Raw genomic sequence first — 14,828 nt, forward strand, 5'->3', positions numbered from 1 at the left:
CATTGCTTTATTGTTATTGTCAAGCGCATTATATATGAATTTGCTAGCACTGTACAGTGCATTTTCTGTACCCAACCTGGGTCTAAAACCAAACTGGTTTTTCGACAGTAAGTTATTATTTTCCAAAAACTCTACTAATCTATATTTTATAATTTTCTCTAATATTTTTGCGAAATTGCTTAACATTGATATTGGTCTATAATTATTCATGATCTTTGAGTCTCCATTTATGTGGCATATTTAAATATTTAATATAGATTTTTGTTGTATGTGTGTGTGTTTGAACGTGCAGGTACAAAATATGTACTATATAGTATATAACATAGTCTATATAGTCTCAGGGTGACAGGGTTTATAGATTAACGGGGAAAAACAATTTAAGTAATGCTACGAAAACTTGCAGCTGTTACGAGTTGACTAATATTATTCCAAAATTATTTTGGAAAAACAACATTATTATTAATAGCACCTTTTATGCAATATAGACTATATCTATGGCAACCTCTTATTATCAAATAACTATATATAGGTAACATGCGACAAAACCGATCAACAGTACCTATGACCTATCTAATAAACTTATGTAGATATTATATGTTTAAATTACCATGAAAATAAAAATAAATATTATATCATACAAGTAAAATCTTTTTCAGGTCATCGTGATTTGGATAAACTCTTAATTTTAAAATAGTTTGATAGTTAATATTAAATTACAACCAAATAGTATTTATTCAGGTATGAAAAAACGCTTTAAAAATGGTATAGGCTTAGTCAGAAATTATTAATCAATATACTTTTAATTCATGTATTTGTCGAACCATTTATGTCGTTGTTTTACTAATTAATTTCAGATCGTACACTAATTGTTTTACACAAAAACTATTTTTCCAGTCAAATCCACTTTACTTTCGTTGTCCCTCAGTCTTCAGGACTTGTGTCCTCCAAGGCTGGGCAAGTTAACTATTTTTTTTAACTCGTTAAGTTAAGTTAATTTGGAAAAATGTAAGTTAAGTTTAAAGTTAAAAGTTACTTTCCTTTTTTATTTAACTCGTTAAAGTTACAAGTTAGTTGGAAAAAAAAAGTAACTTAACTTAGTTAAAAATAAATTACTTTTTTTTTTCTTATAAAACTTATAATTACACCATTTACACCTCAAGTTAAATATTTACAAATAACATAATAATATTATAATGTAGGTCTTTATATCTTAAAAAAATGTATTTTGCTGTAGGTACTTATAAATTATGAAATCCAACAAATTATTTGTATATACCTATTTTATTTTTTACCTAAAAGTTTTCCAAAGTGATGGTAAAACGTTTAAATTTTACTTTGTTATTACCAACTAAGTATTAATAAATAATAATCAAATTAATTATAAATGCATATTGTATAGTATTAAATATTATTAAATTAACAGTTAATAAAACAACTACTTGTCTAAATACAAACATTTATAAAATTAATTTTAATTATTATTACTTATTAGTAAGAATGATGTATTTAATTAAAGATAAGCTATTATTTTATTTTACCATAGTTTTCGTAGACAGCATCTTATGATAACAGCAGTATCAAAAATAAAATAACATGGACATTAATTAAGCTCATAATATGTATTCATACATTAACATTCATGAAATATGGTTAAATAAACAACTAACAACTACCTAACTCATTATATATGCTGTTATTATACTTTTTGATTTATTTAAGAAAATAATAGTTAGTTGTAAATATTAAATACTGTTCACTGTTACCTGCTGGCTACTAGCACACAAGCGAATTACTCTCAAATCACTCCAGAATAGATTTTTATGGGTTATCACTGTTAACTAATAACTAGACACTCAAACTGAGCTTACATACAAAAAAAAATATTTTATTTTATATGATTATTTTTATTACTTTTTGCTCATAAGATATTCTGATATTGTATACATATAAATTATTATAATATTTATAATTTATATTTTATTTATTCTTGAATAAAATATTTGTTAAACTTTAACAATAAAGCCATTTCAAAATTGGTATCAGACATGGAACCCCTTCTTCTGCTAAAAACCTGTCCTCCTGCACTAAACAAACGTTCAACATGAGCTGACGATGGTACTGCAGTATTGTACTCAATATAGGCTTCTTTCAATGTTATTGGCAAATCTTCTGGAGATTTTATGTTATGGTTCAATAAATAATCAGAAACTATTTTTTGTAAATCATAATTATTTTGGGATTCTTGCAACTCATCTTCAAAAAGCAAAAAATCATCATCCTCTGTCACATTTTGATGTGACAAATCATTTTGAACCAAAGGTTGTGAAGAAGTATATGTACTGCCTGCATCCTCAGCACAAGTTTTTAAAGTTTCAACCAACTTTTCTTTAATACTTATTTTTTCTTCTGAGCTGGCCCAGTTCAACTTAAATTTAGGAATTAAAGCAGATGATATCTGACATGTGCTAGAACTCATGTATCTTTGAAACCTATAAATACCAAATACAATACAATAATTGTTTAAAATAGTTTAAGTAATTTTATTATAATTAAAATCAAATACCTTTTTTCTATTCCTTTTTGCAAAGCATTTACCAATGGCGTACAGTAGTTTAAACTTGACAAACTTTTTAATGATTTATTAATCGCAGTTAATGTAGGAAGTAAATATCCAAGACACACATGTTTGTCCCCTTGTAATATGTCTAAGCTTTTTGCGATTGGCTGCATAACCTAAACATTTTAATAAATAGTATAACTTTAGTCTTTAAGTACTTTAATACTAGATATATTAAACTGTATTGCAATTATGGGAAACAAAAAAATATGAGTTGATAGTTATAAATATATTATATAAATACCTTGCAATACTCAATTAGAAATAAAGTTTCACGTGGTCTAGAAAATGGTGGCAATGACGTTATAGAAAATACTTCATCTATTTTATTCAAATTACTGACAATGCATTTAATAGCGTCATAAAATGAATTCCACCTAGAATGTAATTTAGATGTAATATGAGTTTTTTTTATTCAAAATAGTTAAATAATACATAAATATACACAAGGATATAAATTTACATTATGTACCTTGTAGCATTAGGAGTAATTAAATATCTGCCAAGAACATTTTTTATTTGATCAGCATATTGCGTTGATTGGTTCTGCTTGTTAAATATAGGTACTCAACAATTAATAATTTAACATTTTGTAAAATTGAATACTCCCTATTATTCTGTATAAGTATGACGTTTTATGTAATATAAAAAAGACAAATCTTTAAATGAAATATTATGATATATTACCACAATAATGAAATTATTATTATTGCACTTGGGTATCTATGTGGAATCGATAAACTGCAATGTTGATCGATATGGCTTAAGTTTTAATAGATTTGGTTTGGCTTTTTTCATGTATGGTAGCTTTTCAGAAAATGACAAAATGTGTCATAGTATACGTTATTGCGTCGTACGTCCGTGCACCTCTTATATGTATATTGCATAAATTCGTAGAAAACGTGAACATTTAAAGGTAATATTGTTGTTGAAATAGCTCTGCAAAGTAGTGCTGCAGGTGTATCCTTTATTATTATTTACTACCTATATGTTGTATAATATTATGTATCTAACGGGTATATTGGAGCGTTTGATTGGCACACGCACACAATACTTATATAGTAACAGTGTTGTTATTAATTAAATAATTAACGAATTTCTTTCTTACCACAGTATAGCAAGATTTAATGCAATTTTTTTCTCCTACTCTCTTACGGCGAGCTGTGATTTTTTTATTTCGTAGAAAATCTAAACACTGGATGTCTGATCCACGGACACAATAATAATATCATACAGTTTTAATATCTAACCGCACGTAGCCGGAGCACGCTCTATTGTAATGGACGGTCTGGTCCCCCGACGTGAACGCACTCCAGCCAGGATCTACGCCTCGACAGTGCACTTGTTTGTCCGCTCGCCGCAGTGGTTGGTGACTGGTTATAGGTATATATACGGCAGGGGCCGTGTGTGCTGGCGTGGAGCGTTTGGGTTTCGATTGCTCTTCGCGTGTCGTACACCGTCCGTCGTCGAACGCGTATCTGCCGACTGCTGCAGGTAGAATATCTCTAAATGACGCGAATTAAATAATTAAAAAAATTTAGTATTACATATATTATAATAGGCGCTATCGTGATTTCAATCGTTTCGTTTGTTAAGACCATATTGTAACGATTAGTATACACTTTATATTATATATACGCGTTTATATATTATTTTGTTAAATAATTATCGTTAGTTACGACGTCGTCATTCCGATCGTCTGATTTGCGCAGCACATTATGTATACGTAAAATACTTAATATTATTATCGAATAGAATAATTCATATAAAAATGGCCGAAGTGTTGCGATTACCGGAGGACGAGCGTAAGAGAACGGCGCAATCCGCCAGGCAGAAAGCCATTAAATTTGGGCGGACTTTGGTGGGAAAAAAGGCCGTGATCAGCAAAGCCATCGTGGATAGTTGGCACAGAAGAAAAGGACGTAAAGTCAGACCGTAAGTCGCTGCCATTTATTTATTAGTTTTCAGAATACTTTTTATAAGGAAGTATTTAGTATATGATTTAAAAATTACATGTACCTCCACCACTTCGCTATAGGACGAACGTGTTCGTGAGAAATAACAATTTCGATAATATCGCGCTTATTAAAATGTATAGTAGGTAATAATTGTATAGGTAATTGTATTAGGTATAGTGTTTAAAGTGTACTTTTTTTGCTATCAGGATAGTATGTAAACATCGTCTGTACGAACGACGATCGAGTAATTATTTTTTCGTAATCTTTTCAGGTTGGAAGGGGTATTTAATTATATTAATTTGATGTTATAATAATATATATAAACGTATAAATAAATGTATTTACAGTCTATATTATAACTTGTATACAACCATACATAATATTGGAGTAATTTTAATAATTTGATAAATATCAAAGTCTGTATTACGGATAAATCATAGATTTATACTATTTATAGTCAAAAAGGTTTTATGTAGACATGTTGTATATTATTACAATGTATTTGATAATTGTATGTTTTTTATGTCTAACATTAAATATAATATATAATACCTATCTAGGTAGATAGATTTATGTACTAAATTATTGTGTAAACGTAAGGCGTAACCATTAGCAACGAAATCAAACATAAAACCATAAATCGATATGTTTTCTAAAATCATAATAATATATGACGAGGTTTCCGGGTACAATAACACACACGTATCGTAAAGGTGAAGTTATCCTTAAATTTAAAAAAAATGGTACACAATCTGTGTCCTTTATACAGGAGGACGCACCCTCCAAACAGGTTTTATAAACATCCTGCAAACAGCTGAAATGTGTTGTTAAACGTAATAAAGGTTCTACCCGAATAGGCCGAATATTTAGTAATATTATGCGACGGATGTTGTTCGATTTGGCAAAGCGAGTATGTACTATGTATGGAGACTAAAAAAAATTAAAATAGGTGAATAAAAATTGTTTTAAATACTGTATCGTAAATAATGAACCAAAATCGTATTGAAATATGCGATTTGAATAATACACTATATTTTGTAATGAGTTGCATAAATCAAACATGTTTTATTTGTATATAGGTACACATTTTATATTATGCTTATCGTATATTTTAATAAAATGTTGAATATTAATATTAAGATAACGTATTATCCAAACATTTTGTATTTTCGTCCGATATTATATTGTTATTATTATCAATGTGCGCTCGGTTGTCACGCTAAAGTGTAAATACGTGAATGAATTAAACATGAAATTACAATATTCGATATCACGCACACGCACCTGGGAATTGGTTAGCACATTGTTGGATTGACTGTATTATTGCACGATGCATAATTTATATTATGATAAATGCATAAATGCAGCTGTCAGCCTGTCGCGAGTAGCCAAATTGAGACATTTTTGTTTTTTTACTAATAATAAAATCACACAATTACAACGTACTTATTAGTTGCTTGTACACACTAATACATTTTAAATAGGACTCTGGGCTTATAGCATTTGCTTATTTTTATGGTTTGACATAAAATCTAGCAGAGTGCTACGGAAGTGTATGTCATGTTACGAGTTTACAACCCATTCAATTGTGAAATTTGAAAGTGATTTTTTCAAGGGGTTTTCAAGAAAAAGAAGCTTATTTCCAGTTTTTAATATTATTTTTGCTTTTATGCATATTATCTCTGTTGATATATACATCATAGCCTAGTTAAAGATAGGCGGTCCAGACAAAAACCTAGAGATTTTAGATAATTTTAGTTATTTTTTGTTGTTTTATTATTGTTCACGGTAAACTTGGAACTAAAAATAATTTTACTCCTTATTTTCTAGTAATAAACTCCGCAACTCGTATTTGATCTCATAGGACATAGGTCCTAAATATTTATTATATTATTTATGCATTATGCCTGTCCATTAGTAAATTACTATACTTACCGAACACCAAACTGACTGGATTTTGTCCTATACCATACTCACTTTGGCTGTAACGCGAAAATAGTTTGATCGAAAACCAATTTCCTATACCGTTGACTGATGGAAAATGTCGTGGTTACATTAACTATCTCTAAGAGTACAATCTCCTTTACAATATTATGATATATTCGATCACTTCAAATTTCGACCGTGGTATAAACTTTAACATGTTGACCTGCAGTGACCAAGCGTCCAAGTATAAACTTACCACAGTATAAATTGACTGAGGTGACCACTGTTCACATAATATATACAGTCACAGACGTATAATATGGAACTCGTGAGTGGAGAAAGAGGTTACTAGGAAAGAAGTATTCCCAGGTATTAACCACATGGTGTACACTTTACCACAGTATACCAAATTGTTGAAAATATTCCACCATGGGTTATGTGGTTTGTCTGAATGACTAGTCAAATCGTTCTACCTAAAAAATATTATTTCATTTGGCGAAGAACGAGAAAATTCTAACCACATATGGATTACACTGACATGAAGGTAGTGCAATAGCCCCTTAAATTATGTGGTAAACAGTAACCCATATGGTTCACAATTATTGGGCATGCCATGTGGTAGTATTTAGTGTGTAATATTCAATACGTTAAAGTAACAAAATGTTGGTCACTAGCTGCATTGCTGCATACAAGTTAAGTATATTAAATATAGCACGAAGAGTTCAGAGCTAATTGATATTTTTTGTACCACTCATAAGAGGTGTCCTTTGGCGATACACACTTCTTTTTTTTTTAAATGAAAACCCTCCCTTTTTTACGGAAAATCAACGCCCAGACCAAACCGCTGGGTCTAGAGACTTGAAATTTTGTTGAGAAGTACCTTAAGCAATGTAAGGGCGCACTAAGAAAGGATTTTTCAAAATTCGACCTCTAAGGGGGTAAAATGGGGGTTTTTTGTATTGCTATATAATACACGAGCAACGCCGTGACGGGACAGCTAGTATTGTTATATTAAATTTAATAATATACTAATCTCGGGCCATTTTTACAAATTATTTATATCGATAGATCAAATGATTGTAAAAACATCTAAGCCCATACCTACTTGACCCATTTCCATATCATAGCTTCCTTATTAGGTACATAAAGTTTTGTAACTTCTAAGCTACTTGTTCAAATTTTGATCTAGATACATTCAAATTATCAAAAAAATATCTACAGAATAATTATAAGTGAAAAGGCGGGTTCTTATTATCTTTAAGCGAGACAAAAATCTCAAGTATTCGAAAAAATGGTTTTCAAGTACGTATTTAAAAATTCCAAAAATCAGAATCATATATTGATGTATGAATGATTTGAGCATACAAAATAGAGTGAGCAAGCATGCTTAAAAAATCAGCTTGTACCTACATAGGGTTAGGTATATGATATTTTTTAAAAAATTAATTTGTTTTACCGTGGTATAATTGAAAGCAAATAGTAGGCAGTATTAAACAAAGGGGTGATGTAGGTGAGTTACACCACCCATTCTACTTGAACATGTTTATTTGTTACAGATACATAATAAAATGGTGAAAAATATAATATTTATATCACAATATAAGCCAGCTGTCCTATGTAGTATGTAGTCATTATTTAACACATATATTCGAACCTATATTTGAACATTTAGGTTCGGTGGACTTGTGGACATAACACTTTCCCTTTAAAATTCCTGGCTACACACCTGCGGGTTTACTCAATGATGAGGTAGGTACACTCGAAACCTACGATACAGCAGAGCGACTTCACGGTTTTTTTACTCTTTGTTTTATGATTAAAATGTAAAACGTACAATACCATTTACTGTAGGCTGTCACTTAATGGAACTGATCGATTTTAGATTCCTTCCGAGTGAAGTTAAAAATGCCTGATTTGAGTGCAAATGTGTTGTTATTTTACAGTTTTTATGTAAATTATTTTTTTATCAAACCGTGTGTTTACGTGCGCCTTAATATTTGCATGTATAATATGGACGGTCACCTATTCGACACTAAAGTGTTGTGTTGTGTGACTCTAGTATATCAAGGAGAACATTCGTAAAGACTTAAAATAGACTTATTGTAATCAATAATTATCATTGCATTCGTGACGTTCGAGCACACGAAACATCGACATCGAAATATTATTATTATTATTATGTATCGGTATATGCTATTCTCGTTAAGTTATTTTTACGAGAGTAAATCGTGGTCGGCATAGCGTTCCATAGATAGGTATATAATGAGTACAACTAGGTAATTTTTTGATGTTTTTTTTTTAAAAACAAAATCAAAAACTTACCAAACCGGATTTAATCATCATTCATTCACGTGACGGTGCATAATATTGTGTATATCAATTTGGTTTTCGCTAACCTAACGTGTTAATGCACTTAAACCAATACGGAGGAAGTTTATACATAGATGGAAAAATTTGTGAGTGGTTTCGAGATTGGTAGGTGATACTCTTCATACTAATACTCCACATTCGCATATTCTGTTTGAAATTCTAAGCCTAAGGAGTGTTGTTGCAATTTATTATTCACTTCAAGGTGGTCTATAAAAGTTTCCCCACACCTCACAAAACAACGACCCAAAAACCAATATGTATAATGTATTATTTATCACTGAATATTAAGTATAGCACGAACAATTTTTGTTGATATTTCCTGATATGAATGTATTTCTTAAATTATTTACTATCTATATAATTTTCAAAATTTTTGCCAAACGTTTAACTAGCATCAATGTTTTTTTTTATATCTTACTGTTACATTCTGAACACATATTTTATTTAAATACAATAATTAGTAGGTACCACTAATAACAATAATAATAATAAAATAAATGATATCTACAGACATTATTTTTGAAAAATTTAAGCTGACCACGTAATCGCATATAAAAAACCCACAATATTCATAGAGATAAAATTCTATTTAAAGTTGACAAAATTCTTGTTAACATGGGTCATGGAGCCGACATGATCAAAATGTTAGATTGATAATTGATATGAGTATGATCAATAGTATAAAATCAATTATTGTTATGTATATACCATTTAAGTACTATTGTATTACTACATACACTGATTTTTGATAAAACAAATTGTTAATGCCGGCGACAAAAAGTATTTTCACTACGGTAATATTATTTTGTAAGATCCTTTAACTTTTACCTTAAAAAGACAATACGAATAATCAATATTATACTATAAAAGTTTTGTTGTTGACAATAATACTGTTAATTTTTTATAACTTGTTTACGCGATTAAATAACTGAATTTTTTTATACATTTATTTTTAGGTTAATGCAAAAATAATTATAAAATCATGACATATTATGCATAACATATACAATATTTATAATATTTAGGTTTAAAATAAATTGGGAAGAGGGTTGCGGGTGCTAAGCGCAATTTATGATTGGAATTTGACTGCATATTAATATAATATTATTATTATGTGGTTACTTATGAATTTATTGTTAAAACTAAAAAGCTTAAAAGTTTTCTATATTATAGGCTTACGTATTCATATAAGATATATTCAATATTAATTAGGTAATTGCATCGTTAATAGTTAACAGTGTCAATAAATTGTTAACACCGTAGGACGGTACGTGCAATATAAATCACTTATTAACTAATAAAGTTTATAATTCTATAACCAGAACAATGCATAACATTTACATTTATTTCAATATTGCAGAGCGAAATATGGTGTTGTAATATTTTACAATTAGATTTATATCTTCTTACTTTATTATAGCGCAGAATGCAATGCATAGTTAAAACATTCTTAGTATCCTGCAACACTATGTACAACGGACTAAACTGTAAAAATATAAGAATAGACTAATAATAACGGACAACTATCGTAAAACTAAAAAAAAACTATTATTGTATTGTATATAACTATAATATATATTCGTATTTGACCATTCGCGCTTTTACAGATTACAGCCATACCTGAGCATTAGCGTTATTGTTTTCATTGTCTTCTATCGTTCTATGGACCTTCAAGTATCTACGTAATTTCATTTTCACTGAGTAGAAAAAAAAATTAAAATCTGTTACAAAATAACAATAGTGAATTGTAAAAGTCGATCATAATCTCATTAATTGTCTGTTTGTTGATAACAATATTGGTAATTTATTATCAAAAGTAGTTGGGCTTTTTTCTATTCACGGTGGGGCCGACAAAACATCTACGTAGTCAAATTATTATCATTTATTTATATAGGCAATGTGAAGAAGAAAATAGAATAAAAAAAAATGGAGAATATCTCTGATAAAATATTTTTGAATATTGCCACTCAATTTATAATTATTTTGGTTTTGAAGTCTCGTGACTCGTACAGACGAGTTATTATTAAATTGCACAGACGTCGACAGACAGTTGGTACCTACCTCCCATGTACATTTACCTATATGTATATAGAATAAATATCAGTATTTTACTGGCTGTTTTTTCTCTTCTTAGGGTCACGACTCATACGATATCGTAATTATATATTTCACGAAAATCAATTTAAACGTTATAGGTTCAAGGACCAAGATGCTAAGAATAAAAAAACAAAAAATACGCAAACCATCATAATAGTAATTAATAATATAGGATAGGTCATATTGCATTATTATTCTTAGTGAAATTTTTTTAAACGCATCTAACTACAGTTGAATAGTTTGAGTATACTTTAATATTTTTAAAAATGTTATTGTATTTTACTACATTATATAGGTAGTACATTTAATAAGTACTGTTGTACAAAGTATGCAAAATAAATAATAATGAATTGTAATTTGTAATGATCTATGAAAACGTTATTTATGTTTATTTTATTTATGGATATAATTATATATTATGAACCCACATTTTTTATTGACCGAAAGGCGAATAGCAGCTTTTAGAGCCCGAGTGGAACGATGTATGAATTGCGATAGTTTTATAATGACAAGTTTTTATTTTGTTTCTGTATCGGTGATCTTGTTTTGACGTTTTGTAACAGTTAAGATGTTTCAATCTTCATCTTCAAGGTGGTTTTTGGTAGTAAATTATATCTAGTCCAAGTTCAACGATGCCAAATGACGATTCCAAAAAATTTTTAAAAAAACCTGAAAAAGTAAATTACGGAAAACGGATAAGCGGAATTCAAGCCGAAACATTACCAGTTTACAAGAAAATCAATTTTTCTCGTTATAAATAAATGAAAAATTGTACAGAAATTTGTCATTTTGACCATGCGCTTATATTATTAATATTTTCAAGGCATCGTATTTCTAAATTATTGTTAGACATTTAAATTTTTTTACTCTTTTTCGTATAATATGATGAATGATCATCAAATTTAAAAAGCTTGAAATACATAGTTCTTCATTTGTTTTTCTTTCTGGAATTAAAAAGAGTTTAGCTTAAATACACATTTATTTTTTTGAGCTCTTTAAAATTAAATTTTGATGGCATTAGATATTATTAGATATACAAATAATAACAGGTGGTCTTTAAACGATTTTAGTAATTTAAGATAATAAATCAAAACAATACACAAATTAGAAATTATTTTGAGATTCCAATTTTACGATTATAGTCATACCATTCCACTTGATAATAATACTAGCATAATATGTTTTGTAACACTATTTCTTCTAAACAAATTATTAGATGTGCAGATGCGAAGGGATTGATTTATTATATATCTTCTATTTTTTAATGATACTTTATGATGATAGATGGTTTGGCTCTGTTACAACTATTCTTAAGTACATGTATATGTAAGCATATTATGTAGAATGTAGATTTAAAAAGTAATTATGTTATTTTATTTTATTAAAATATATTATGTTGATCATTAAACGAAATATACCTACATACATAGGTTATATTATTTAATTATGGTAAGTATCATTCATACTGCGTTAGATCATATACTGTACTTGCGAAATATTTATCTAAACCTGCAGTGGCATATCCAAAACTTTTATATTTAGGAAGAAAGGAGGATGGTAAAAATAACTGGCTGGTAAGTATTTGTACCACAAGGTATAAAATATTGAAAAAAATTGAAAAAAAAACACATCATTTTTGCGAAAAATAAATGCATTCATCACTCAGTTCAAAGTCTAAAATTAGTATGAACAATTAATGTAGGTGTAATCACTAGAAGGTAACACTAAATATTTTGGGCAGAAAACTACTAGTTTTTTGTTGGTGTTTTTCCAGTCTGCAAAAGTCTGAAAATTACATATATTATTGAAAAATTCAAATGCCTACCCTTTTTCCGCGCGTACAGTGCATCACAATTTTTGTTTTAATTACAATCCCCTCTCCACCACACTCCTTTTGAATTGAGCAATATTAAAGTTTTTTCTGTCTTCGAAATTATTCGATTGAGAGTAGTTTAAAAATCGTACCAATCAGTTCAAATCATACGAAATACAATCACATAGCATTTTGTGAAATCCTATGCAATAAAAAATAAATAATGCGAATAACAACAGAACATGCGATTAAATAAATATAGATATGTTATGTAGAAACGGTTTCAACATCGTTTTTCTTATAAAAACTAGAAAGTCTTATATACATACAACATGCGATATTATATACACATAATAGTATGGCTGTATCAATATACATATCATGCATACATTTATTTTATTTATTTATTTATTTACAAATAAAAAAAATTGTACAAATGAGATGACATGCGATGTTACAAAGTTGGTATATTCACTAAAACTTGTGGCTATGGTGTGGGTAGGGCTCAGATATGACATACAACTAAAATATAACATAAATGTAGTTGAACTTGATCAACAATAATTTTTAATCAAATTATTCACGCATATAACCTACACTTAAATAAAAATATTACATACTAGATAACAAAATATTAAAATTTTTCTCTATCAATGTAACGTTTAAAATGTCAATAATGATTTCCGAAAATAGATGAATTAATTTTAAGCCATACCTAAATTTTACAAAAAAAAAAATTGGTTGTAATACATATATTAAAATAGCAACAAAATAACATTGACGTGAAATTTTTTTTTATCAATTAGGTATAATACTCTACAGACCGGTGGGCGGTGACTAAAATATAAGTAGTATATTAAATAAAAAACGCCGTGTATTACATCGTTATTAATTATTTAATACATATATTATGTGATGTAGCCAATGCCAATCATAAATGTATTAATCATGATTATTGTTGTTTTTAATTTGAACTTTCAGTATAATGTAAGCTGCTTGTGAATTGCCAGTGATTAATCTTAAATTTGTAATACTCATATAGTTATGTTTAGTATATACTATATTTGATGAAAATTTGGAATATAAATATGTGGTTGTTGTCATTGACTTGAGTTTCATATTAAGATAAGAATAACTATTTTTAGTCATATAATATTTGAACATATTTTATTGTTTTCGTCCAATGTCTAAATATGCCGAATATACGGTAGACTAATACCTAATTAATAATGACAAATTAACAGATAAGGTTATATTTGAATCTTAGCCCAATGTGCAGAGCATATTAATCCCCCTGAGGGCTAAGGTATGTCACATCATTAAATCATTTTAATACTACACATTTTAATATATAATATAGGTAATCTTCGTTACTTATAATAAATTACATAATTAATGAGCTAACTGCAAATACGCTGTAAACAAGACCCGAGGAATCTATTGGTATGACTTTTATCTCAAGTGGTCAAGTCGTTCAAAAGTTATACGATTTATAATGGAATAACATTCAAGAATATTATATTTTGTCTATAAAGTAGAAGTTGTATATTACAACTGTCTACAATTTTTTTTCTTTAATGTAGATATACAGTAATTAATTTTCTTTTAACTTGTGGTTGTTTTTTTTATTGTATCATAGATGAAATCGTGCTTACGAAGGGCGGCGGTAAACTCTCCCGATTTTATGGTAAACTCTCCCGATGGTAAACTCTCCCGGGTTAATATTATGTTTACCTGAAGTAAATGTGTAAACTCTCCCGGGTCAAAATTATGTTTACCTGAATTAAATGTGTAAACTCTCCCGGGTCAACTTTATAGTTACCTGTAGGAAGTATGTAAGCTCTCACGAGTTGTTTTAAATGTTATTGCTACACTACGAGTTGGCTACCCTGCAGAGATTGTGATTGACTATTTTTAATAGAAACTTAAACGTATATTGAATTTTTTGAAATTTTATTTTTTATTGTATTTTGACTATAATATGATGTTCATAGCAGCTAAAGACATTAATTTATATTGTTATTATTATTATTATTATTATTATTAT

The 14,828-nt window shown here is 28.6% G+C and overlaps 2 protein-coding genes across 2 annotated transcripts in view; one reads left to right on the forward strand and one right to left on the reverse strand.

Annotated features, from left to right (window-relative positions):
* Positions 1–1,953: 1,953 nt before the first annotated feature.
* Positions 1,954–3,955, reverse strand: LOC111037485. The gene is made up of 4 exons (XM_022320089.1): positions 3,090–3,955; positions 2,862–2,994; positions 2,564–2,733; positions 1,954–2,489 (listed from the first exon to the last, which is right to left on the reverse strand). Exons 3-4 carry the CDS (start codon positions 2,728–2,730, stop codon positions 1,982–1,984), a joined length of 675 nt encoding a protein of 224 aa, XP_022175781.1. The 5' UTR covers positions 2,731–2,733; positions 2,862–2,994; positions 3,090–3,955; the 3' UTR covers positions 1,954–1,981.
* Positions 3,956–4,282: 327 nt separating this feature from the next.
* LOC111037484 (protein unc-13 homolog 4B) overlaps positions 4,283–14,828 on the forward strand; it is a 38,608-nt gene continuing 28,062 nt past the window's right edge. The window contains exon 1 of the mRNA XM_022320085.1: positions 4,283–4,552. Within this exon, the coding sequence (XP_022175777.1) occupies positions 4,389–4,552 (164 nt within the window). The 5' untranslated portion in view covers positions 4,283–4,388. The remainder of the gene's footprint in view (positions 4,553–14,828) is intronic.

The sequence above is a fragment of the Myzus persicae genome, unplaced genomic scaffold, assembly GCF_001856785.1.
Source record: "Myzus persicae strain clone G006 unplaced genomic scaffold, MPER_G0061.0, whole genome shotgun sequence".
NCBI classification, from domain to species: Eukaryota; Metazoa; Arthropoda; class Insecta; order Hemiptera; family Aphididae; genus Myzus; species Myzus persicae.

What these genes read in the sequence shown, in the direction of transcription:
- LOC111037485 (XM_022320089.1), bottom strand. Translation starts at nt 2,730, where the DNA reads ATGCAGCCAATCGCAAAAAGCTTAGACATATTACAAGGGGACAAACAT. An exon ending in CAAAAAGGAATAGAAAAAAG is followed by an intron (nt 2,490 to 2,563) that starts GTATTTGATTTT and finishes TGGTATTTATAG; the next exon opens with GTTTCAAAGATACATGAGTT.